At 40.5% G+C, this 24,595-nt stretch overlaps 1 protein-coding gene across 1 annotated transcript in view; it reads right to left on the reverse strand.

Annotated features, from left to right (window-relative positions):
* Crybg1 (crystallin beta-gamma domain containing 1) overlaps positions 1-24,595 on the reverse strand; it is a 190,632-nt gene that overhangs the window by 39,679 nt on the left and 126,358 nt on the right. The window contains exons 3-5 of the mRNA XM_078019548.1: positions 9,933-11,506; positions 3,359-5,666; positions 64-111 (exon numbers count right to left, since the gene is read on the reverse strand). Of these exons, the coding sequence (XP_077875674.1) occupies positions 64-111; positions 3,359-5,666; positions 9,933-11,506 (3,930 nt within the window). The remainder of the gene's footprint in view (positions 1-63; positions 112-3,358; positions 5,667-9,932; positions 11,507-24,595) is intronic.

Here is a 24,595-nt window from a genome sequence, read left to right on the forward strand (position 1 = left end):
GGTAGCACTTTGCCTATCAGATCAAGATAAAAAATCTAGACTAGAAATAGAAAATAATCTTACCTTTCCAGGTCGGGGATTGAGTTTATTTTGACTACTTCCTCTCAGTGTCTGTAATGACATGAATAAAAACACAACAAATAATTACAACTTTACATAGCAGTCCTCTTTTTCCCACCTATAATTCTTTAAGTACGATCAAATTTACCTCATGGTTTAACAGTTTTGAAACATGTCCATCTTTATGCCAAACTTGTATTAAAACTCTTTTGAGTTTATATTATTAAGAGCTTCCCCTAGCCAGTTTGGTGGCACATGCCTGTAATTCCAGCAACTGAGGAGCTGAGGCAGAAGAATCACAAGTTCAAAACCAGCCTCAGCAACTAAGTGAGGTCCTAAGCAACACAGTGAGACCCTGTCTCTAAATGAAACATAAAATAGGGTTGGGGATGTGGCTCAGTGGTTAAACGCCTCTGGATTCAATCACTAATAACCCCCCCCAAAAAAAGAGCTTCCCCCAGCCCCAACTGTTTTTGCCATTTCAGGTTTTCTTCAATTAAATTTCTAGAATATTTCTACCAATGCTAGAAACTTAGGGCCCAAAAGTCACACCTATGTTTTATGTCAATTCACAGAATAAGAATCAACTGAGATTCAGATCATCTCCATGTAATCCCAGATACATAAAAAGAGATTGGAATGTACTAATCACTTATCTAGAAAGAGTTGAGTCAGTTTATGTGTTCAGACACTTTCTACCAGAATCTGTAAATATTGTGTTTTCATAGTAACATCTACTAGTTTAAATAAAAATGAGTATAGTGTATTTCATAGAGTACATTGCACATGGTATATTTAATACCCCCTTTCTGATGAACAGAATACCTTTTATATGACTTTGAAACTAATTATTTTCAAGACTATCTGACAAGACAAGTAAAACCAGAAACACAAAAGATAATAAAAATAGTAATTATACATGTAAAAATATTACAAAACATGAACTACTTTCAATGCTGACCAGAATGCCTCTTCTAGACTAGCCTTTGATCTGACTGCTCTTACATCATACCAAAGTGGGATCTGTCCACAAGATCACAAGAAACCCCACTGGAGCATTATTACAAATCAAAATAGCATATACTTATGTTTTTACATGCATACATTAGAAGTGGACAAAGGAAATACCTACAATTTAAAGCAAAATAATTCTATAGTCAACAAAGGACAGGACCTACAAAAAAACTTTTTTTTTTACAAAAATTATAAAAAGTCCTATGAAAAAACCCCAAAGCATTTGGTTTTTCCTTTTTACTCCATCTGATTAGATTTTCATAAGGAAATTTTATATATGGTGTTGTCAGACATGTCAGATTGTCAAACAACAGAAGTGATCTAAGAATAATTGTAAAAGAACAAAGTTACAATGAATGGGAAGTAGACTAGCAGAAATTTTGTTCTTGAGAGAAAGAGTTAAGAATCTTATGATTTCTCCAGTTTTTTTTTTTTTTTTTTTTTTTGTACCAGGTATTGAACTCGGGGGAACTTGGCCACTGAGTCACATCCCCAGCCTTATTTATTTTATTTTATTTTATTTTATTTAGAGACAGGAATGCGCTACCATGCCTGGCTAGGAATCTTATGATTTCTGACTGCTATAGGCAAATTCAGTTTTCAAAGTATGATCCAGATGTCCCTAGTAGGTTCCCAAGATCCTCTCAGGCTGTCCATGAAGTCAAAGCTATTTTCAAAATAACATGAGGCAATTACCCGTTTCCATCTCTCTTTTCTCAGAAGTGTACAGAAGAGTACAAGGCTCTGTGACATGTGACAATAGATTGCTTTGAAGGTTAAGGAAATGTGCATTTGTGTTTTCTGGTGTTTCAATTTTTCTCTCAATGTTAATTTCTAATATACTAAATTCTGATAGGCAGAAACCATATTTTATATAACTTTAAAATGTAAATGCATCCTAAGACCAAAAAGTCTGAAACCCACGGATTTACAAAATCACATGAAAGAAGGGATCTGTACCACTGTGGAAACCCATCTCTACATTTCACAAGAGCTTCCAAATCACAATCTCTGATGGGATTGTTGCAAAAGCCAACACAACACACTGAATCATCTTGCAGTGCCTTGGCCAGATGAGGAGAGAGCGAGGTGTCTTCTGCCTGGGCAGTCTGTGGTGGATCATGGTCCACGCTTGCCAGGTAGCTGGCTCACAGGTGGACCACAGAGATTCAGTTCCATTCCTGTTTATTCAGTTCCACTCTGGTTTCTAGGTGAAGAAAGCTGAGCTCTAAACCTGATATTCTGCCTTCCTCTTTCATTGTCCTCCCTCAACTTGAGTATCAAGCTTGGTGGCAAACGGCACAAATTCACCTGAAAAAACCGAGGAAAGAAAACAACCTCTGGGGACGGGGCTAGGGCTCAGCAGTAGCGCTCTTGCCTGGCATGTGTGAGGCACTGGGTTCGATTCTCAGCACCACATATAAATAAATGAAATAAACATCTATCAACAACTAAAAATTAAATAAAAAAATAAAATAACTTCTGGCTGGGATATTGCTCAGAATATATGTTTAGCATGCACAGGTTCTGGGTTTAATCGCATGCACACACACACACAGGCAAAAGGGGAAAAAAGAACTTCATACAGTCAGGTGAAGAAGATGGAGAAATCATAATTGTCCCTCAAAATCATATGTTGCTGTCCTCTCTATAATATTTAAGGAAAGATCTAACGTAAACCAAAAATTTTCTGCCCTAAAACTCTGCAGGAAAACATTTTTTTTCCTTGATGAAAACTTATTCCTAGTAAACAGAAAATGCTTTCTCAGCTATAGGGGATAAATATATTACTACTTATAGGAAGAATAAAAGTAAAATTTCACAATGTAAAAGAAGGAAGAAAGAAAGGCTTTTGTTGGCTGGGTAGGGCTTTCCCAATAGAGGAAGCTGCTTCACAAATCTTCAGAATTCTAAGAATAGTATGGAGCGTTTTTACACCGAAGAGGTAAGAAAAAAATGTCTTATCTGCCTCTGAATTTTCAAAGCTTTTTTTCTATACTTGTCATATTACAAGTTGCAAATTCATACGTGCCATAAAATATGTAGTTCACTTGCCCTCCTAGATCACGCAATGTCTTGAGAAAAGAGTCTTGGTACCTTTTTTTCTTGGGCCCTGACAATTCCTTCTACATAGAAGGGTTTCCAACAAAGGAATCAAAACACAGAATCAAAACTTCTGTGTCCGAGCATGACCATTTCTAAAGAACAACATGAACTGCTCATCATCCCTCTCTCCTCTAGCTTTATCAATACTCCAAATAAATGACACCATGTTGGTACTTACCGTGGCATCTGACAATGGCATTCCAGAAAAAGAAATGCCTGGGTCGTACAGGCTTGATTTGAAAAGACCCATGAAGTCGGTATCACTGTTTCCATGGTTTGGCAAGTTGGATTTAAGAACACTTTCAGTATGATTACCCTTTTCCATACCATCATTGTTTTTCAGTTTGGAAAATTCTGAAAATTTCGATTCTGGCAAGTGTAGATTGCTTCGTGAATTCAGGTCTTCTTTGTTTTCCTCTTTTGGCAGGTGTTTTTCCATGTGGCTTGGACTCTTCAGATCTGAATGAGATGCATTTGCCGAGTTGAAATTGAAGACCTTTAAGGAGTGGTGAGGTGGAAGACTTGGCTGCTCTTTGTCTAAGCCACAGGGCGGGGCACCTTCCTTCAGGGGCTGTACCACTGAAGACCGAGACAGAGAACTGTTCTGAGAAGTGCTGAAAGAAGTGGTCATACTGTTGACTGATGTCACAGAGGGAGAGAAGACTTTGTCTTGTGGCAAAGAAGATAACATGCTTGAGAAAAGCGCACTCTTTTCTAACCTTGATCTCTTAACTCCACCATTGGTAATGTCCCTGTTCTCTTTGTCATTTTTTTCTAAAGTGGGCTGAAGTTCACTTTTTCCATTAGTAGTGTTAGTGTGCAAAGACTTGAAGAGGACACTCTGCTCGGTGGATGCACGTTTGGGTCTCAGTTTGGATTTGGGGTCGAGGTTCTGCATCAAATGTAAAGCAGGTGACATTTCTGTCTGGCTTTCCTTCTTCTTCCCCAAACCGAAGGTGAACACGTTAGGGTCAAACACCTTTTCTAAATTGTCCTCATGAATAGGAGGCATAGCGAAGTGAGGGGCAGGGGAGTTTGGCATCCTGGTCTTCTTTTTCTTCTGAGGCACACAAATTGTGCTGTCCATATTTTTTATAATTTCCGTGAATTTTTCCATATCAGAGGAAGAATCGAATACACTATCATCACTACCAGCAGAAACATTCAAAAGACTGGTAGGGGTGTCCTTGCCATTCACCATGTTTTGATCTGGCATCGGAGGAGTTTCTGAATGATTCCTGCTGGTGGGAGAGTTGACGGGGCTACACTCAGCCACTGGGTGTTTTTGGCTGCCCTGACTTTCAGCCTGGACAGGCAGAGCTTTCTCGCACTCTGGTGGTGTGATGTGTGGGACAGATTTTGCCACATGTTCCTCTTTGCCATGAGTGCGTTTGGGTGATGTGCCCAGGACTTCCTCTTGCTGGGGAGCACAACTTGCAACGGAAACCACTTCAAGTTCATTATTGTGACAACTTGGCAACTGCACTTCTTTAACTTCAGAGTTTTCTGAAATGATCTGGGAGCTCACATCCTGAGGGCTCTCCACAGGAAGAACGAAGGACCTGACCTGGACAAGGACCTTGGATGGACATTCATTTACCACAGCTTCTGGGCTGGGCTTTGGGGAAGAAGGAGGGTTTCCTTCTCCTCCTCCAAGTTTGGACAGGGGAATTTTCTCACTGTGATGAGACAGGGGCAAAATACACCCATTATGGTTTTCTGATGCTTTTAGATCAGTGCAGGCAAAATTGCTCATGGGAGCTTGAGCACATTCGTCTTTGGGAACATCCACAGGCAGAGGAAGAGAAGGCTTCTTGAATGACTCATCCTGGGGCTGTGAGTCAGGCAGTGTACCCTGGGGCTTTGGAAGTGAATCTTTGGCATCAAGAACGGTGGGGGTGTCTTGTGCTGTATCAATCATATTTTCAAGTCCAGGTCTTTTGCTTTCAGCAGCCTCAGAGTTGTCCTCTCCTAAGAGCTTACGGTCCTTGACAGGAGTCACAGCAGCAACCACTGGTTCTGAAGAACAGCCAGCATCTGTTTGCACATCTGCTTTGTCATCTTGGTTAGACTGGGGACCAAGAGCTTGACCTTCGGTGGGCTCCCCTCCCATTTCTCTGGCTGCTGAGAGAATCCCTTCTTTAGGGAGAGTGACTTTGGTTTCTACCGAGGGTTCCTTCACCACCACACCATTATGGTGACTATTTGGCATTATTCTCTTTTCTGGTTGCTCCATTTCCTTGGCTTTTTTGGCTAAATTCAGCTTTGCTCTCCCAACAAATGTCTTATTAGAGGGAATGTTCCGTGTGCCTCGAATGTCAGTGTGTCTTGGACTACTGTTCACCCGTTTGTTTTCAAATAAGGAGATTTTGGTAGCAGTGTTTCCCTTATGAACTGGCTGGCTAAATGAGTTATGTTCATTTGCTAAACTGTCAGGATTCTTCGGGCTTTTCAGGTTTAGTTCCACGTGTTTGGGTTTGGCAGGGCTGTGAGAAAAAAGAAGTAGGGTAGTTACTGGCTCAGTTTTAAAAAGCAAACACACAAGCCATTTTATTAGAAAAGTATGAAAAGCCAATATCTTTCTGATAACATTTTTAATGAAAATTTTTAAGCAATGCTAAATATGCCATCATTTATTTTTAATGGATGTTTTGCTTGCATATTAAGAATGAAAAGATTACACAGTTAAGAAATCCTAAGGGTGAGGGGCTAACAAGTTTAATAAATGCCCATATATTAATGCTTGGCACTAGAGTCAGAAGATATTACAGGATCTGAAGAATAGTAGAACAAATTCAAGTGCTTAATGCATTCCTGTACCTAAAATACATAAATTATTTCCCCAAACATCAATGGCTTTTATCTTAATTCTCAAAAAAAACTCAAAAGATTAGATTATGAAAAAGTTCATCTATTATTGAAGTTTGTTCAATAGTATTTTGTTCCCATCCTTCTTTAATAAAAATTTTTATTACATTGTGTTCACTATAGGAAATTTGAAAAAGACTTTTATAATCATTCATAATCTTACCACTCAGAAGATACCCCTGTTAATATTTTAGTTCATTTCCCATCTTTTTATATACATAGTTAAGTATTTTTTAATAGAGCTGAAGTAATTCTGTTCATAGAGTTTGCTATCTTGTCTTTTTTTTAAAAAAAAAAGAAAGGAAGCTTCACCTTTCTGCATTAAAGTCCATTATACATTAACCATAATTTAGTTGTTATTTATTCAATTGTTGGTTTTGTTATCACTTACCAGGCAAAAGGGCTCCCTCTCTGTCACATTTCTTGGATATGACTACTCCCTAATGGAAATAATGGCTTTGGATGTACACAGTGCCTTCTTTCATAAAAACAAAATGTGCTCTGTTGGGCATGTGCTGGCTCTAGTTCTGGCTCTCACACTAATTATCTGTATGAACTTGGTCAAGTTACTTTACCTCTCTGGACTCTACCTTCTCTATCTTTAAAGAAAAAAATAATAACACCTAGATGGTTTAAACAGACTTGTTTTTATTTTCCCCTTGCATACAGTTGAAAGAATTCTTAAAGTCCTCTTTAAGTCCTTGACTGAGGTCAGTAGAGACTGCAGAACAGGGATGCCCACCTCCTTTCAACCAATCACTTCCTGCTTACCTGTTTTATATATTGCTTCTATATGGCTTTTCTAGAAGAAAGGTTTCCAAAGATTTTTTTTAAATTGCTATAGTGGTTTATAAAGTGGGAGAGAGAAATAATAACCACTAACAGTCACTGATTGCCAAGCACTTGAGAAATGCTTGGTTTACTTAATGTACAGCTTTGTATATTCTGTTTTAAGGTGAGGAAGTAGAGGCTTATCGAAGGTAAGTAACTTGCCTGAGGCTGCACAGCTAGTAATTGACAGAGCCAGGAAGCAGGTCTTCTGCTCCCAGACACCATACTCCCATCCACTATACATGCTGCTTCCTTTTCAGGGTCAGACTAGACTGGCCTGAATGACTGCTCCTCTTTCCATCTTTATCACTTAAGGAGTCAAAGAGTTATCAGGAGATCTATCAGATAAGTTGATTAGATAGTGTATTCTCATAGAACACAAAAGTGGAAAAGCACAGAAATTCTTTGCAGGTGGAACTTCCAGAAGGAACAGGCAGAATAACTCTGGGGGAGACACCTTATCCTTCTAGATAAAATGAGAAGTCTGGGCTAGTTGCCAGCAAGTCCTCCCCAAAAGAGAATTTGGATTTTGATTTTTAAACTTTTATTTAAATACTAAATTTTATATATACTCATAGCTTTCTTCCAGGCATTGCTTTCCCCATTGACTTCATAAAATAGTGAGGCTCTCTTATTTTTAGGCCCACATCTTAAATTTGAAAGCAAAATTTACTTATAAGCATCTCTTTAAAGATTAAATTGTAAAACCAGTGAGATGATTACAAAAAGTTTACAAATGCTATCTCAATCAATGAGGGAGAGCCACATAACAGGGAATATACATTTTTTAAAATTCCCACCAATCAGCTCAAGGAACAGTCCTCAAGTCAAACATCAAAGTGTACCTTTGCATGTAAATGGAAAACACCACAGGTTAGCCAACAGCTAAGGATAGGAAACATCTGCACATTAAAGATTTACACCAGATCAAAATACCTTTTACAACTAGACTTTCTGTGCTATTAAATTCTGCTACCAAGAGTCACTGCAATTAACCTAGTTCAGACTGATTAAAAGGAAGGCTCCCATAATTCATGTTGTAATGCCGTCATTAAAATGTGAGAGGGGAAAAGAATCTGAAGTCTAAAAAGTCAAAGTTATTCTAAGAGGAAAATTCTCCCTTCTTTTAAACTTAACATTTTAAGAATTTCAACATTCAGTATTTGGTACAGAACTTGAAAGAAGTAATTTCTCTAACCGTATAAAGAAGCATTCAGCTTCTTTATACTGTCATTATTTTTCAGGGAATATACAATGGTTTTTCTAACTCTTCAGTCTCAAATTGTTTTTTTAAATATAACCTGATTAACATCATTACTTGCAGTATAGCCACAGGAAGAATTAAAAGGGTCTGAGAACCCCTTTAATTTGACCCTCAAACAGAAATGGGTCAAAGGACTAGAAAGAATTATTAATTTTCCATCGCAATAGTTTACCAATTCACCAAGTGCGAGGCACTGTGCAGAACAAAATTAAATAAACCGAGTGGCAAAGAAAAGTTTTAGGTAGAAGCTAATCAATTCCGAGAGAAAGACAGTTGGTTTAGTTCAATAGAAAGCAACAAAGGAAGAAGAGTTCCATTGTAAGATCCACTTCCTGCTGTTTGTTCACCCTATTCCTAAACAGTATAACTTTTCTGGTTTTTTCACAGCTCTCTCCTGATTGGAAGACAGGTGAAGCGTCCTTAATCTAGTATACAACAACTTCTCTAAACTCACACTTAGGAGGTTTCAGTGTTGGGTCACACTGGTCTTCTGCAAATAATGAGCATCATTCACAGCTTATGTCTCCAACTCTACTGTTACAGAATAAATAGCTGACTATATCAAAGGTCTCTAAGTTGGCAGCTGGTAAGGTAGCTCATGTTATTCATTAAGCAAATCTTCCTCAAGTGTTTACCAGACTTTCTACTCCAAAGCTTACTTCTCTAAGAAATCAAACAGAATGAAACCATTCAAGAATGCTAATGTGAAAATACCCGCTCACTTAACAAATGTGTGAATGTAGGAAAAACTAGAGCACCGTAATCATTTTTCACCTGTGCTAACTGGAGTGCGGGATGGGAATGGGGGAAGTTTTACATCATATCCTGATCCTGCCCATCTATACAAATCACATTTACCCTCAAGGCACCAGCCTCAGTTCCTCCAAAAATCCCTCAGTGATTTTGTCCTCCCTTGCACTCCCCCAGCCTTCACAGCAACAACATGCATTTGGCAGTTTTATCAGATATCACCTCACGTTGTTTGATGTGTGTGCTTCTTTTGTGCCAGAGGAGGCCATAAATATTTCAAGGGTGGCATGCTGAATCATATTTATACTATTTTCCTCCCATAGTACCTAGAACAATACTCCGCACAGAAGGTACTCAAAAAATATTTGTTAAATCAATTAACTAACTACACATAGTTACAGTCTGTTGTTTTGTGCCTTCTCACTCAGTAAATTATTTTCCAGTAAGAACACTTTTTTCTTTGCTTCAGTAACTGAAAACTGATTTTCAACCTGGGAGCGAAAATAGTAGGCTCTCTAACATCAGAGAAAGAGGCAACCAAGATCCTTGTAATAGGAAATTGTTTTGTTGTTGTTTTTAAGAGCTTTAGGGCAATACACTAAGTTCCGCAGTGATACGCCATAAGTCAGAGCTACTGAATATATTAGTGTTTGCTCCATATATATTTCAAGAATGTCTTACAGGTATGCCCGTGTACATTTTGAATAAAGGCTATAATTAGCTCGTGTCACATCATTAAGTCTTATCTCCATTATTCACATAAACAGTGAGCCTCAAGGGATATCCTAATTTTTATATTAATTTAACTTAGAACTTATATTAATAAGAATTATTAAGATGTCTCCCCCATCTTCTTAAATCTTAACTCATGTTATTGATTAAGGACTGGGTCCTTTACTCTCAAAAGTTCAACGCAGAGGAGAAAATTCAGCACACAGACAATTCTTCCACAAATGCAAAGACCGTGAACTTCTCAGAGCTCCCCACCCCCAGCACGTCTGCAGACACACAACTCAGGACCAATTCCGCAGCTACTTACAGGGTCACTTTAGTGGTCACCGTCGACCTGCCCACACCGAAATGGTTCCTGGGCTTTAAGCCTTCGGCTTCCGAAGCTCCGGACGATCTGCCCAGGTCTTTGCTTCGGCCTCCCTCTGCCCGGCCATCGAAGTGGTTGGGGAACGGACCCCTCTTGTGCTCGGGCTTGATCTCTGGCAGCAGGGAGCTGCTCTTGACCGTGAGCTCACGAGGAATGACCCGGGCCGCCTCCTCCCCGCAGTCGGCCGCGGTGCTCTTGGCTACCGAGCTGGGGTCGGACGCCGGCGCCCTCTTGGGTGGGGACTCCTTGGCAGGAGACCGCGGGCCGCTGGCAGGCTGGCTGGGCACAGCCTCCGGAACGCGGCTCCTGCCCTTCCTCTTGGTGGGGGACGAAGCCGGGAGTGGGTGTTTGCTCCGGTCGGACTCCCCTCGAAGCTGCCCTTTGGGGCCAGGGCTGGGCTTGGACTCGGAGCCGGCAGCGGAGGCAACGCCCCCGTCGAGGGCCGCCCGCGGAGATTTCACTTTCTTTTCCGCAGAGACATTCTCGGTGGCCGCATGGAGCGCCACCTCGTCGTCGAACACCGCGTCGTCTTTCGCCGCGCTCTCGGGCAGAGTGGCGTCTGCGCCAGGAGAGTCGGTGGATTTCTGAGATTTCCTCCGCCTGCCCGATCTGCGACCGCTCGATCTCCTCTCCATGTCCTCAGAATCGCCGCAATCTTCGGCCCCGGGAGTAATCACCACAGGTTCTTCCACCTCCGACACCTCAGTCTTACTCAAATAGATATCCAAAGTCAACACTTTGGCGGGGTGGGCGCGATCGCCACGCGCGGCTGTGCCGCTGGCCTGCCCAGAGCTACTCCTATTCTCTGTGCTCTCGGGAGGACAGTCACCTGGCGGAGCAGATGCGCCTTCACCTGGCGGGATGCGCGTGTCTAGGCGCAGCAGGGAACTTTCTTGCGCACCCACTCTAGGGGCTTCCTCAAGTCCTCCGGCGGATTGCTCCCGGGTGGGCGACCCCGGCACACCCCTCGCACCTGAGGCAGTCTCCTGTTCACCTCCAGTGCCAGGCAAAGGGTCCGCCCCCAGACTGCGGGAGAGCGTCTCTGCGTGCTCTTGCCTAGAGGAATTCCCAGGTGTGGAATGCGGCTGCTTGGCATTGGTGGTGGCATCTGGGAAAGTCTCTCCCTCGACCTGCAGAGGTTCTAATTGGGGTGAATCACTTTCATGGCACTGCTGCACAGCCGCGGCACTGCTGCTTGAGCAAGGTGACGGTTCGGCATCAGAGGGGACTGCCTGGACACAACTCTCCGAATGCTCGCTGTCTGCCTCCAGAAAGGATCCCTCCTCGCTCCTGTCTGTCTGCTTTGGTTGGCTGCTCTGAGACTTACTCTTGTCGCTCTCGCTTTCAGGGAGTTTAGAAGAGGTTATATCTTTGGGAGAGACTGATTTGACACTTGGGCTGGTGGGGCTCTCTAACCCATTTCTGATACTCCTTTTCTTTCCTGACGTGAATAGAGTGCCAAGTTTCCCCAAAACAGGCTTCCTTCTGTTGTCTTCTGGTGGTTGTGCTCTGGACTGGAAAATAAAATGAAAGGGAAGAGAAAATATAAGAATCTGTTTTTTCCCCTTTAGTAGCATATTACAGAACTACTACAAGCTAAATGGAAGTAGAGTTTCTAATGGAAAATGCGAAAGTTGTGTCTTTGTTACGTTTTTTTCCAACAAAATTCTCATTTTACTTTTTGAATTTTTCTTAAAACACCATAAGTTTTTCGGCAGTACATTACTTAGATAGCATTTCCTTTTTTTTATATTCATGTTTTTTTAAAAAAATCGAAAGGTCCAAATAATCATATAGGCAAATGAAACAACTCTCAGTTTTCACTAGCTTGTTTTTTTTACCTCCTTCCTCAATAAAGATGCATTTTCAAAACAGCCATACTGTTTAGTGTATGCAGCAGCAGTACACTACTAAAGTATCTTAGGAAGTTTTTCCAGAACACCGTTCTTTATTTATTGGAGGGAGGAAGGGTTAAAAAAAAATCATAGCCCTTCTCCAGAAGGTTTAAAAAAAAAAAACTGGGTTCCACAGACTTGCAAAATGAAAACTTTAAGCAAACTTGAAATCAAGCACCTGGCCCCGCCCTTAGCAAATCAGCGGCGGGGAGAGGCGGGCGCTACCCTCCAATGGGAGATGCGCGCGAGCATTCAAACTCCCGCAGCGTCTACCCCACCGCCGGTCCCGCCTCTTCCGGGCTCAGTGGAAGGTTTCTCCCTCCTCCCTTTCCACCGCGGATAGTAAATAGGAGGGACTTTGTACCAAAAGGGCGCGAAACCTCCTCCATACACCTGTCCCCTTGCCAAAGGCACCGAGCTGCGCGCAGGGCTCTGCCCACTCAGCCCGCGCGCTCGGACCCGCCTCTCACACCCCGCGATGCCCCAGGTGCGCACTGGCTGCAGTCCCTGGGACCCGCCCTCCAAGGGAGAGGTCCGAGCCGCCTAACTATGCGCCTGGGTCCCAAGAAGCAGAAAAATCTGCGCTTCTAACATTTCCTGGAGCAAAACGGCCGGTACCAGGCGCCTCTGCCGGAAGCCTGGAGAAACCTCAGAACAAATAAACAAATTCGCCAGTGGGCGAGGCGCTCGCCTGGATTCGCCCGCGCTGGAAAGGCGGAGGTTGGTGGAGCCAAAGGGCGACCAAGGAGAGGAGGAGGCCGGCTGGGAAAGGGACTGGCGACCTTGGCTCCATAGGAGGGCAACCTGTGCCGGATAATCGCCCCTAGTGACACCGAGCTCTCAGGTGTGGTCACAATCACTTCAGAATTAACTCATACACTCAAAACCCAGATGGTAGCTGGTGAGACGGAAAAGATCACCTTTTCAGGAAGGTGAACTACATTGACTACAGGGAGATTTGTAAATCACCCTAAAGCAATTCCATTTCATTTGAGTTACAAGCAGCCAATGGAGTTTGAATATGGCGGGAAATTAAAAAACAAACAAACAAACAAAAAAAAAAACTGAGCATGCAATGAACAGGGTCAACAAGCAAATCTTCTAAGACAGTCCTGGCAGTGTAACATCCTGTAGTTGTGCTACCTACAGCCTAGTGAGGTAATGCTGTTACCTCACAGAGGGACGAGGGAAGAAAACTAGGAAGACCAAGAGACTGTAATACAGTGTATTTGTAGGAGCAATAAAGTCGGGAGTCAAAACCTAAGTCCCATAGATTTTTATTTTATCTTCCCATCAGCCCTTAAGGTAGGGAGTCTTTTTTTATGCCCATCTGCCAAGGTTACTTATCCCTGTCCATGGCACCATGTCCAGTAAAGTCTTTCTGACTCTGAATACAGAGTTCTTTGTTTTACTGCTGGACTGGCCATCAAACATCCTGAAGAAGTAGCTGGAGAAAATAGGTTTGAGTCTATTGGTTGAATTCCAGTCCCTGTCAAAATAAAACAGCTAAGTGTGTTACTCCATCCTGCCAATTATGTCGAAATTCATTTTTCCCATGCTGTGAAGGTGCCTAATCAGCATTAGAATTGGCATTTCCTCCCATTTTTAGCTGTTGTGTCTTCACAAAACTAGTTGCTTACTCTTCAACTCGTCTATAACTATTTGACTAACCCTTGGCCACCCCAGGGGCAGCCTGTTTATCGCTTGCCAGATTGTTCAGTTGAATTTTCTAGGTTTTTAGAAGTTTGTTTATACGCACATCTTCATAGCAACTTCATTCATAATGGCCCCAAACTAGAAACAACTCAAATGCCCATCAACTGATGAGTGGATACACAAATTGTGATACATCTATACACCAAGACTACTACTGGTCAATAAAAAGAAACAAACTTTTGAAACATGTTACTGAGATAGATTCACTCTCCTGGAAAAGAGAAAAAAAGACCCTTGGTAGAAGGAAACCTGGATCCATGAGCTTTGAAGGATAAGGAAAACAACAACCCCCAGAGGAAGAAGGGGAGCACTAACCCCCAGGGAGAAAAAGGAGGACAATGGGTCCCAGGGAGAGAAGGAAAACCATTGGCTCTGGACTTCTACCATTTCCCAGCAAAAATGGGCTTTGAACTTTCACAACTGTTCCCTCAGACTGTCCAACTGACGTATTCTGCTATGATTCAAGTCTAAATGAACCCTATAAAACTCAGGCCCCTCTTGTAACCAGTTGCCATTTTCCTCCTGAAAATGTGGCCCTCCAGTGCTTAATAATACATCACTGGTTTGTTCCCGTTTATTTTTGTTTTTGAGCATGACCAGTCATGCTTGTCTCTTTAGTTAGATGAACAAAACCTTCAGCATATGGCTGTACCAAGTCAACTAAAACAAAAACATCATTGAAATGCACCAGATTCAAAGACTTAACACAATGTGCCTACCACAGATTTATAGGTAGACTGCTTAACTGAAAAGAAACATTCTGAACTCCAAATATTAGCTGATTGACATGGGGTTTTTCAAAGTAGATTGCTTGAGAACCTGAACATTTCTTCCAAGGAAAATCATACACACAGTCACAGAGCTCAACCCTAGTGTGTCACTTGTCTTCTCTGCGAGACAAGGGGCACCCACACCCTGGCTTTCGGGTATGTATACCCTTGAGGTCCTCAAGTAAATCGTTGCTTGTGTCTTGCTTTTGACACATTCTGGAATTATTTTCAGCAATGTAAGTTAAGACTGCTGAGTTGAGGTCTCTTTGCCCTCTCCTCTAAAATACCTGTCTGGTGACATGACAACATGGATGAATTTCAAAAGCATTACTACACTAAGTGAAAGAAGCCAGACCTAAATGGCTGCATACTATATGGTTGCATTTATACATCTGTGACAATTCAAATCTAATATAAAATTATAGAAAGTAGATCAGTGGCTGCCTGGGATCATGGGTAGTAGGTGGATTGTGACTGGGAAGAGATAGAAAGGGAATGTGGGGCAGTGGAAATGTTCCATATCTTGATTGTAGTGATGATAACACATGAGTGCATATGTTTCAAAATTCGCCAAACTGTACACTTATAATAGGTTTACTGGTCAGGTGTTGTGGCACATGCCTATAGTCCCAAATACTTGGGAGGTTGAGGCAGGAGGATTAAAAGCCAGCCTGTGTAACTGAGTGAAACCCCATCTCTTTATTTAAAAAAGAAAACTGGTTGGAAAAACAGAGATCATATAATAGGCAACCTTAAATAACTGAATAACAATTTGTAAATAATCTGATAATAGCAGAGAGTCACTAAAGTTTTCTGAGCAGCAGATTAAGAACACCTTATATTGGATACCAACAGTGCCCTATAGAGGGCCAATGGATATCACTGTGGCTTTTATGACTGTAATCCTTGGTCATTGCCCCAGATAAAAACCTTTCATTGGAAAAAAAATAGTTGGAAATGGTGGCACATGCCTGTAATTCCAGCTATTCAGGAGCTGAGGCAGGAAGATTGCAAGTTTGAGGCCAGCCTCTGTCTCAAAACACAATTTAAAAGGATGGAGATGTAGTTCAGTGGTAGAGCATCCCTAGGTTCAATCACCAGTACTGCCAAAAAGTTGGGGGTGACGGGGGTGGGGTGGGATCAGTGATGGGGATGAAGCTCGGTGGTAGAGTACTTGTCTAGCAAAGTGCAAAGCCCTGGGTTCAATTCCCAATGCTACACACACACACACACACACACACACACACACACACACACACTATAATTTGTCATATAAAAATTATATCCATCAAGTTTGAAAAATAAAGCTTTCACTAAGAAATAGCAGAAACATAGTGTGTGGCACAGTCTGGCTTGGGTACATATTTCATGGTTCTTAACGTAGGGAAGTGGCCCTCAAATCATTTCAAGGATGAACCCATTTACAGAGAATTCAGTCTTCTCCCAAGGGAAAAGTGGATCTCCAGTAGCATGGTATCTCTGAACAGGATCATCTGAGCAGGGCTCACAGTGCCCCATTTCTCCTTAGTCACATCCTCTGGCAAAACCCCTTCCTGAACAGGATATACCTTTCTTTTCAAACAGGGATTGTTTGTTTCCACTGTTCACAGAGGAAGTGTGGCAGTTGAAGAATGAATTAGATGGCCTCATGATTGTCAAAAAGTGTACTTTATTGTTCTTTGGGGTTTTGTTGTTTTGTTCTTTTAGGTTACAAAAAGTGTTAGTAAGTATGAGCTTTTGGTTTTGGAGTATTAAACCTAAAATAGCAGGCCACAGACCCAGTACCGTCTCCCTCAACCTTGATGATACTGTATTAGAAAGGGGAGGGTTTTGCAAAGAGACCATCAGGGTCCGTCAGGCTGCTTCATGCTCCCCAGATCCCCTCCCAGCACTGCAATCTCCACTGGACCTGGGCAGGACCCTGACTGTTCTCAGGCTAAAAGCTTTCAGAGCCTATGCCATGCTGGGACTTCCTCTGTAGTTATCTTTTGACCATGTGCCTTTTGCTCACCTTAAGGCACACCTTAAGGCACACTATGCATAATCTATACTTGGCACCCTCGAATCCATCACCCATGCCCTACAGGATGGAAGCAATCTAACATAGAACTGTTTAAGAGATGGCCCAGGAGTTGTGTGCCAGATCTGTTCTAGAGTGTTCTTGTTGGCTAATATTAAATGTGGCTCATTAAAGGACATCATAAGCATTCTCCTAAGATGAAACTCCAGCAGTGTGTAGAGGCCCAGGCAGTACTGGCTGCAGTGCCATTCTGTGAATCTCAATCTTTTTGGTATCACAGCATCTGCTATCTGCAGATGCCACTTAGCGAACATTACCTTTATACTGTTGTGTATAATTTCAGAAATTTGTGCTACCTCTCCAATTTGTGAAGAACTAAAGGTTGGGACATACACATGCCAGGGTAAATTGTCAGTATGCTGCAGTATATCCACGATGTCTAGGAACACAGGCAAATCATATTTATTGTACTTTGGTGTTTTGTTGTTTTGTTCTTTTAGATTACAAATTGGAGTTATTGCTTCAAATTTAGAAGCATCAAAAGTCATGTTTGAAGGTTGAAGAAAAAATATGTTGAGCACATTATTTGAAAATTTAACTGTTTAAAAGGAGTTTTTTTTTATGTGTTCTCCTTTTTCCATTCCCTGGTAGAATGTAAGCCCAGTAATAACGAAAACTATCGTGTGCCTTCTCAATAGCAAGCACAGAGATTTCCAGCTAGAAGTGAACATCAAGGGTTTGCTGCTACTAAAGAATTAGGAGCATCCCTCTTTTCTTCCAAGGAGTTAACAACATTCATGGAGATAATTACAAACACAGGCCTATGCGAAATAGAATGAAAATCTTTTCTGCACAAGTTACTGTAGTCAAGAATTTGCAGTTTCTGCAAATTAGAATCTGCCCATGGGAAGATTCTGCACATTGATGTGGCTGCTGGCACACAAACTTTGACTTCTTTGGGTTCACTTCTGGCTCCCAGCCCAACTCTGACTTGAGAGAACAGATTCAGATCTGTATACATGTCCTCACCTGTGCATCCTTCTAGAATGTGGTCATCCATGTACAAAAGAACTCTTTTTAAAATATCAAGAGTTCACTTGTTGATTTCTGAAAGATACCTTAGTTCTTAACTTCAGTTTAGCCATGGCAAGGAATGTGTCAGATGGATATTGTTTTGAATGATGATTGACCATTTTGCTTTAAGACATTAGATTCACAACATATTTGGATGTAGACTCCGCCCCTCACCCTTTAGCAAGGGACTTTTTTTTTTTCTGAATAGATTTTAAAAATAGTTTTAGTGTGTAGCTTCAAAAATATAAGATTTTTATTTTATTTATTTTTTAATTCTGGGGACTGAATCCAGGGCCTTTTTCATGCCAATGCCACTGAGTTACAAACCCAGCTCTCAAAACTGAGGGATTTAAACTGCTTCACTCTTCACCTTTTAAAAGTAAGAACAGGGATTGGGGATGAAGCTCAGCTGTAGAGCGCTTGCCTAACATGTAAGAGGCCCTGGGTTCAATTTTTAGCACGAATGAATGAATGAATGAATGAATGAATGAATGAATGAATGAATAAAATAAAAACAAGGATTAGAGCCATGTGACAGCTAACAAAATAACAAAGATGGAGAGTGGGGGGTGCGGGGGGGGGGAGAAAGTTTAAAGCTGGGGTAGAAAACCTGATGCAGAGTTATGTTGGGAGAAAGAGAAACATAATAATGGGGGAAACTGACTCTTATTATACTTCCAAATACTTATTCTGAAAATGTTTAGAATTAAATTCAAAATTACATTTTCCCACAGCAAGCATATAGTTGAATATAATCTCAGTATCAGGAGCAACAGAGATAAAGTTAAATTTAAGGGAGTATCTAGATATGGATCTCTGATCCCACAGACCTCAATTCAGAATAGGCATCTAAAATCAACTACCCTCCCAACTCTCTGTTTTGTCTTATCCTTATCTCTGTGCTTGTGCTAATATAAATGGCTCACTCTCAATTTACACACACAATGCAAAGGACAAATAAAATATTCACATCAGCCTTGATCAATTAAGCACTGGAACTTGTCATTTTAATTTTAAAATAAATATTCTCTATTATATGTAATTCAGTTCCCTCTCTCAGAATATACTAGATAAAGTTTAGCTAATTGTATTCCTTCCTTTCTCCCCCTCCCTCCCCTCCCCCCCCTCTCTCTCTCATCTTACTATTTGCCCAGGCTGGTCTGGAACACCTGAGCTCAAGTGATCCTCATGCCTCAGCCTGGGAGTACCTGGGACTATACTTAGCCACTTCTTCATGATTCTGGAGACAGAACTAAGAATCTCTGTTGTTACATTTGTGCTATAATAGTACTTTCTTCCAAAGTTATTACTATGAGTGAAAACTAAGGCTTGTACTCAATGACCACAGTCTGTAACACTAATAAACAGTAACAAACAGGCCTTTTTTGAAAAGCACACAAATTTGCTACATTGACCATTTTTGATGGCCCAATTTCATATGGTGAAACAAGTAACACATTTAGGCCACTCTGGAACTCCATTATCACTCCTAACATTTATCACCTCTTGCCGGTGTCCACAACACCTCTGCTATTTTATTTTTGCATTAAAAAAGAAATCTATTCTCTGTGTTTTTTGTTGTATGACACATACTTCTCTACTTATACCTCAGTATGTTTGTTTTTACTCACACCTCAGTATGTTTGGGTTTTTTTCCCCAATGCTACCACTTCAGCCTGAACAACAATGACATCCCACTATGTAAAGTCAAAGGCATGCCATCAAGTGAAAGAATGGTGGCAGACCTTTTTCTTCTAACCTTTAGGTTTAATGGCATCCTACAAAAAAATAAACATTATTGAATATGAAAGCCATCATTTGTGAAAGTTCAATTTTTATTATTCCAAAGAGTTTATTTTAAAAAGCAAACTCCTGGTTTCAGATATTTTTAACAGTGTGAAACCTAATTGTTTAAGGTCACTCACACTTGATCAATCAGAAAGGAAGATAAAAAGGCTGGGAATGTAGCTCAGTGATATAGCACTTGCCTAGCATGTTCAAGGCCTAAGGGTTCAATCCCCAGTACCATACACACACACACACACACACACACAAAAAAAAAAAAAAAAAAATATTTGAATTGTGGGATCATTTACTCATTCATTCTGCTAATAATTGAGCATCTAAGGTAAGGTGCCAGTAGTTTCTCCTTACCTTATCATAAGGAGATAAATCATGGACCAAGGAATCTAAATAATTTTCCCATGATAAAGTCATGCTTTCTAAGTGTTAGCTCAGTAATTTTTCCCATTTTAGATTATATCATTAGAAAAATAAGACTTTACTAATATGAGATGATATCTGTACTACTCTATAGCTGCACCGATTGCACGGAGTGCATCACACCTCTGTGGCCTGCTGATGGAGACCTGGCCGTACAGTGGGTGGGACAGGGTAAACAGCAGCCAGCCTGTCCCGTGTTGCATCTCTGCTTTAGAATTCAGTTAACTGTGTAAACAGTGTGTGCTGGGTATTTTGCTGGCTCACCCTTCTCTGCCCTTACCTGTGTGCCAGGCCCCCGACCAGGAGGGAATGTAGAAACTGACCCCTTGCCCTTTGGTTTTGGTAAGGTTCAGCCAGGCGGGGTGCTGACAGGAGATCAGAGAGGGAGACTGGAATGAAATCAAGGTATTTCCCCAGAGTCCCCTCTCCTAGTTAGGCTCTGAGTGTGGCAGGCTTCTACCAGGCAGCCCTGGACTGCAGCTAGGGTCTCTTTCTGACTTCCAGTAATGACTTCCCTCTTGGTCCTTCAGGCCTAGGATGATAGAGTCTGAAGACACCTGCTAGGGGGTGCTTCACTGGTCTTTGTCTGCTATCCAACCAGATTTCTTAGGGCTGAAGCTTATATAACTCCGAGAGTTTGTTTTTGCTTTTGTTTTTTAAAAAAAGCACCTAAAATCCTGGAATACAGATTTAGGCACAGGGCCTCAGAAGATGTCATATGAGTGAAAAACTGTTGAGCTTAAGTGTAATTAACCACTTGTGGTTTCCTTAAAACCCTGCCCATAGCTCCTCATTACTTTCCTCAATTTCCCAAATTACTGTGCAATCTGCTTCCTGGGCTGGGACCCCAACCAACACTGTGTGCCTAATTATGAGAAACAAATAACCCAGAATGTTTCTCCACACATAAACTGAACAATTTCCCTAACACTTCCTTTTTCTCACAAAGATAACTATCAGGCTGAATTAATTTGCTTTATAATTAAGGTGTGTAATTCTTATCTGGTGATTCTTTTTTTTTCCCCTTATGTGTAATGTGTAACTATAAGGAAATAGAGGAATTTGAAATTTAGAGCAAATATTTTTCTTATTCTACCTCTGATGTGTGTATATCCTGATTAACATAATCAAATGACTACCAAGTTTCTAATTAAAGTTTATACAAACTAGAAAAGGAAAATGTACTCATTGGGAAGTAGTTAAATTAGTTTCTTTGTATTGACTCAGAACCTAAAAAGCATGTTATTTATGCAATTTTAAAATAATGATTTTTGCACAATAACTCAGATTAAGGATCTAGAATAATTACTTTTATATACTATAAGCCATGAGTGCATCTCAGAATCTGAATACTAAAGGACTCAGGACTTATCTTCAATTAAGTGATGCATGTATAAATGACATGGTAAGGAAAACCCAGGAATATTGGGGAGAAAAAGAAGGAGTGGCCAGGGAGAGGACTAAAACAGGATGCCTGCTTTCCCATCAGGCATGGATATTGGCCAAATTGGCAGCTCTGGGGACTGACTGAGACCAGAAAAAGAGAATGTATGAGGAGGGAGCAGAATGGGCAAGCCCCTCCAGCATAGCACTACTGACTCCAGGCTGCCTCTGTAACAGTTGGTGATCTCAAGACCTCCTAATTTAAAGTCAGTTTAACCACATTTCAAAGTACAGCAGAAAACAGTGGATTTATTTCTAGAAGATGGAGTAATTTTTGTATTTTGAATTAATATACACTGCCTAGGAATGTCCCTGTTTCCTGTAATTTTTTAGTAAGAATTATTGACTTTCTAGCAATGTTTTTCAAATGAAGAAGCGAACGCATGCTTTCATGAAGAGAACTCAGGAATATTACTAAATAAGGATCAAATCATTCATCCTCTCAAAAATTACACACCTGTCATACAGGGTATTGAGAAATTCATATAAAATGATACATGTGAACATACTTTGCAAAGTACACAATGTCCTGTGACAGTGATTATTAAGAGTCTGGGATTTTGTGGATGTTTTATAGCCCAAGTTAAAGTTACAGACACTAAGTAAATAACTAATAAGATCTGGTCACTAGATGAGATGGAGATAAAAATAGCAGCTGCATCTAGTACAGTTTCTATAAGAGTTAATGTGTCTGCAGAATGAGGTGTACTGTTGTTCATGAACACTCACCTTTAATGTGTCATGGCTGGAAAAAAGAAAGCAAACAAGTCTACTCTTTTGCTAACTTTAATTTTTTTTTCTTTTCTTTTTAATAGACCTTAATGTTAGCAGATAAGTGGTTAGGTTGAGTGAATTCCTTGAGCTCACCCTGTTCACCCTATGTTCACTTTCTATAACCTTATCTTCCTTTATTTTTTCTTTATTTCACTTATCATTACCCAAAATGTATTGCATGCTTATTTGTATACAGTATTTCTTTATTATTTTTTTTGTCTCTCTTCCCTTACAGACAACAATGTAGTCCTGTTCACCTCTGCATCCCCAACCCTCTATCAGTGATTGGTGCAAATAAGCCTCAATAAATATTTATTTACCAAATGAATACAAGGTCAATGATATTTTTCAGAAATATTTCACTCTCCCATCTATCAATAAGCAAGAGCCAGACAACAGTATATAGTGGAACACCTAGTAGTTGGGCGCAATCGTTTGTGACAAATCCTAAGGGCAATTTTCTGACAGGGACAAAGACCGATCTCTAGCCTTCTTCTCAACTGATTTCCCCAAACCAGTTTCTGAAATACTTGTCCTCTCAATTATCTTAAGGATCTAATAAGTTGTTTGTAAAACACCCAACACATTCTCTAGGGGAAGAGATAAGGAGAAGAGAAAGAAATTGCTGTAGTACGTATCTGGAACCTCCCTAAGACCCACATGTTAAAGGCACAGTCCCCAGCTTGGTGGGGACTAGGACTAGAATAGGTGGGGCCTAGTGAGAAGTCTTTGGGACATTAAGGGCATACCTTCAAAGGGAATTGTGAGACTCAGGTATTTAATTCTATCCCTCAAATTCTGCCACAAAGTGACTGACTAGCTTCATTTGGCCATGTGCACCCTACCCCGATGTACTGCCTCAACACTGGCCTAAAAATAGGTCCAACTGATCATGGGCTGGAGTCTTCAAGATGGTGAGCCATATAAACCTTTCCCTTTCTGACTGTCTCACATATTTTTAATAGTAACAGAAAGCTGACTAACACAGAAAGCAAAGTAAATATATATTCATATTTGAAAGTCAGAATGATGAATAAGTGCAATGAAAAAAATATAAATTATACTTAATGTTTCTACCCCAATACACCACTATTGCAATTTTTTTCTCCCTTTCTTTTCTAGGGCATTATACAACATCATTTTATACATACTAATTGGTATATTCTTCTTTCACTGAATTCATGTCATTAATACATGTCTATATTAATATTTTTAATGGTTGCATTGAATTCCATCCTGTCACTGTACCACAATTCCTGCAGTTGTTCATTTGTTACTTTTGATATATTGCAGGTTGCAGGAAACATTTGTAGATAGTATCTACATATAGCTTTAATTATTTCCATAGGATACATTCTTGCTTAGTAATCAAGGGAATGAAAAAGGAAAACCACAATAAAATACAGTTATATGACTAGATTGGGAAATTTTAACAGAATAATAATTCCAAATATTAGGGAGGCTGTGGAGAAACAGAAACTCTTATTCACTGGTGATCAGAATGAAAGTTGGCATACATGTTTTGGGCAACAGTTTAGCATTATCTACCAGGAATGAAAACATGCATTTATCCCATGAGCAGGAAATCCCACCCCTCACTATATCCCATTGAGCAGCAGGATCAGTCCTAATATTTAATTTCACTTATATCAAATTCAAGAGCAGAAAAACTAAATTGTATTGTCCTGGGATATAGTCATAGGTGGTATGACCACAAGGAAAAGCAGATATGTGGTTATCACAGCAGATATGTGGTTATCACAGTTAAAATAATGGATACTTCTTTGTGGTTTGAATCCTGAATTTCTTTAAAATTTTGTTATTTTTCCTGTCATGTATTTTTTTGCATTAACTTTTACTCTTTAAAATATTGCATTAAAATATTATGTATCTCGACTACTGAGTTTTTTGGTGCCTCCTTAAATTTTGCTTCTGAGGCAAGTGCCTCACTCCCCTCTCCCTAGTTCTGGCCTTGGTGGTGAGAGAGGAGTGTGATCAGAGACCCATGGGGGACTCATTAAAGGGACAGAAGTATCCTATTTCTTGACCTGTGTCTAGTCATATATTGCAGCTTACGTTATGATTATCCATTATACTCTATAATTATATTTATATTGTATATACTTTTATGGTTCAAACTGTATTTCACAAAAACTAGAAAACATGCATTTCTTTATTAAAAAATGTTTTTCTAAACTTTTTGTGTTTGGTGGGGAGGGGAATTGAATCCAGGGCTTGTGTATGCTAGGTAAGCACTCTACCACTGAGCTACATCCCCAGATCTTTTTAAATTTTTATTTTGAGACAGCATCTCAATAAGTTGCTCAAGCTGGCCTTGAATTTGTGATCCACCTGCCTCAGACTCCTGAGCAGCTGGGATTACAAGTGCTCTGCTTGGTAACATGCATTTCTTTGGTTGATCAAGGCATTGAACATGTTTTATATACTTATTGGCCTTTCATTCTTCTTCTTTTGTTGTATATTTCAGCTAATAGTTCTTATCAACCTACTATTTTGCCGGGTGCCTCATGACAATCCTGTGAGTGGGTAATTGTTATCCTCATTCCATATCTGAGAAAATGGCAGTGTGCAAAGAAATTCACCTAGGTTCACACACAGCTGGCCAGACTCAGAGATGCATTGCAATGTGTGTGTGCCATTTCTTTCCTAATTCCTGTTCTGTTTATT

This window comes from Ictidomys tridecemlineatus, chromosome 8 (genome assembly GCF_052094955.1).
Source record: "Ictidomys tridecemlineatus isolate mIctTri1 chromosome 8, mIctTri1.hap1, whole genome shotgun sequence".
In the NCBI taxonomy this organism is placed as follows: Eukaryota; Metazoa; Chordata; class Mammalia; order Rodentia; family Sciuridae; genus Ictidomys; species Ictidomys tridecemlineatus.